At 35.8% G+C, this 3,312-nt stretch overlaps 1 protein-coding gene across 1 annotated transcript; it reads right to left on the bottom strand.

Moving 5' to 3' along the window:
* Positions 1 to 344: 344 nt before the first annotated feature.
* LOC145121462 (uncharacterized) lies at positions 345 to 713 on the bottom strand. The gene has a single exon (XM_079057206.1). The coding sequence runs from the start codon at positions 711 to 713 to the stop codon at positions 345 to 347; it is 369 nt and encodes a 122-aa protein (XP_078913332.1).
* Positions 714 to 3,312: the final 2,599 nt, after the last annotated feature.

Here is a 3,312-nt window from a genome sequence, read left to right as displayed (position 1 = left end):
CCAAGCTGCAATTAAGCTGAATACAAAATTGATAAAATCTCCTGATGACCTCACAATACAATCGTCCTGACATATATAGATCTTATTCTAACTAACTTCCATGCCTAACAAAATTATTCATTGACACGTGACTTCGTTTTCCTTCGATAGAACAAAAATGGTTTGGACCTATTGGGCTGCTCCACACTATTGGACTCAGCCATCTGTTCCTTATCAATACTCACATCTTGAGGTACATGCTTCTTCTCAACCTTGAAAGTAGGAAATTGGGTTTAAAGGGCGATGACATCTTCCCACGTTGAATCTTCACCTTCACTCGAGCCTTCTATCCATTGTATCCGCAACTATTCAATTTGATTCCCCTTTTTTATGATCATGTGTTTAGCTAGACAACGCATAGGATGTTTCTCAACATTAGTATCCCCCATTAGCTCCAGTGGCGATTTAGGCTCCACGGTGGTTGTTCCTACTGCTTTTTTGAGTAAAGAGACGTGAAACACTGGATGAATGCTAGCTGATTCTAGTAATTGGAGCCTGTAGGCCACACGTCCTATTCGTGCACTGATGAGGAAAGGGCCATAAAAACGTGTTGATGACTTTTGATTGATTCTCCTTAGGACTGATTGTTGTCTGTGAGGGCGCAATTTAAAGAACACCCACTCCCCGATTTGAAACTCGACGTCACGACGATGCTTGTCGGTAGAAGCTTTCATTTGTGATTGGGCCTGTGATAGGTAATACTTCAATTTTTTGATAGCTTCATCCCGATCCTATAACTCTTGTTGGACAGCCTTGAAGGGTTTTGAGCATTCTAACACTCCTATGGTGTACATGCAACCCTATAAACCTTGGATCTATGTTTTCTCTATTATACATGCAAATATTCTTTATTCCAAGGTTTCATCCTAACTAGCATAATGTGAAGCAACTATACTACAAAAGCCTAATTAGATAACATACCTTTTGATGGAGCTTGAAGTCTTGATCTTTAAGAGCTTAGCCCCAATAGTGTGGAAGCCTCAAGTGAAATCACAAATCACCAAAAACACCTTGGAAAACTTGAGAGAATAGTAAGAACACTAGAAATTGGCCCACTCTTGTTTACACACACACTAGTGCCATTTCATGTGCCAAAGACCTCTTTATATAGTATGGAGGATTAGGGTTACATTCATGTAAACCCTAATACCCATGACCTTTCATTTCCATAGGATCCATGGGTTAAACACTCCGTGGACTATCCATGAAAGCTTAGCCCAACCTAAATGAACTTGGCCCATTCCATATATATATATATATATATATATATATATATATATATATATATATATATATATATATATATAAGAGTCCATATTTAATTAGTTCCTTTTTTATCACTAAATTAATTCTTGATCAATACTAAATAAATAATATGATTCCATATTAATATATTAGAATTTATAATATATTAATATAAAATCATAAACATACTATTCTCAAAAGACTATCCATATAAATTGTTCCGGTGAAGTGCAACCCAAATGGATCATGCCAAGTCGGGTCGAATACATACCAATTATAGTTATGGACTTAGACACTAATCCAACAGTCTCCCACTTGGATAAGTCTAAAACAATTATTGTGTATGACTCCAAAACCCGACTAGCAATTGTAGCTCTTAAAGCCGCTGTCGTACTCTGAACAAATCAATGACGTGTCCAGTAGATAAGGGATCATATATTCCTCCATTCTAGATATCATATGGACTGAGACATGGATTATAATCATTCTCTCTGTCCATTTGTTGTTTCCCGATTTCCAATTTGTGACGACCGACTAATTGAACAAATCAAATCAGTCCAGGCTTGGCCAAGCACTTCGGGGTGTCATCACTAAATCATCGAGGGGCCCACAGATATCGCTTTTATCCCTTTAAGGGTAAAAGGAATGGATAAACTTCGACTCATATGCTTGTTCTACTACTTGTTGAATCATACACAAAGGCACGTTTTATAACATTGAGTTACCAAATGTGTTTTCGTGCAATCAATGTATAACCAACTCATAGTCAACAACTCATATCTCTAGGTTTGAAGAATATAAGATATTATCGTCTCATGATCACTCGTGATAAAATCCATGAAGTGATTCAAATGAGCGTGGGTTTAATCCAATACTCAGAACTTATGAGCACTCATGAATGTTGTAGCAACTCTTGTTATGTCCAATACCTTAGACATCTACAAACCAGCTTCATGACAGTCTTGCCTTAATACCTACTTCCAACTTATTATCGATTGTGGATGGTTTGAACAACTTAGTCATTCAGGAAGAATGACCTAGTTATTCTGGAAGTCAAAATATGCAAAGTGAAACACAAGAATAATCGAATCCAATATGGTCTCAGAACTTATGAATATAAATAGAACACCTTTTATTTATCACCATATTGATTGCACATCATTCATTGTATACTGTTTCAAATTATCAACTTTATACTTGAATTAAAACAATAGTTGTCCCATGCTCCAAGCATGTACACTATGTTTTCTAAACAATAGTCATGCCATACACCAAGTATGTATACTATGTTTGTCTATGATCTTTACTTTGTGGAATAGATCGATTGAACATAATTCCAATGATTCTCATTTCACAATCCCAAATCCTTACCGCAAATGCAAGAATTACAAATTCATGCCATTTACCGAAATCTATTAGATTTTAAACTTATATGCACTGATCCTCTGTAATGATTATGCACAAAGTCACAAAGACTTGTCAACAGACATTACAGAGTATTCTAATGGAGATCAACTCCATGGAAACGAAGTCTCATATTCAAAGTACATTGCTTTGAACATCCTTATTGCATTAAGTTTTCTAATCTTACACAGATTGAATAACTTCCACCTATGGAAAACAATTTCATATTCCCATTTTGACTATCACTTCTGAACAAGAGTTGCCTCTTTTCAGAATATGTCAATATGGTCCTCTCCAAAAATTTACACCATACTTCCAACTGTCCCTGAGCAACCAATCTTTGGTAAACCTTAGATTGTCCTCGACAATTGCTTAATCACTTTAGTCACATCCAGTTCTAGTACTTTTTCCCTCTTAATGCCATAGGCATTTGGAAAAATTTAGAACAGATGATATTATAGCACATGCAATCGATCCTATATCGGAAGCATATGGGACACGATTCATGATGTCTCACATAAAGATATTATACTAGACCAATCTTTTGCTATAATATTTCAATTTCTATTTGCCATGTTCTCATAATTCAGATTATGAAAAGGGATGCCGTAATCACAATCCTTA

This window comes from Lactuca virosa, chromosome 6 (assembly GCF_052849685.1).
Source record: "Lactuca virosa cultivar CGN04683 chromosome 6, Lactuca_virosa_CGN04683_v6, whole genome shotgun sequence".
In the NCBI taxonomy this organism is placed as follows: domain Eukaryota; kingdom Viridiplantae; phylum Streptophyta; class Magnoliopsida; order Asterales; family Asteraceae; genus Lactuca; species Lactuca virosa.
The sequence above is the reverse complement of the archived record's forward strand: the minus strand, read 5'-3'. Positions and strand labels throughout refer to the sequence as shown.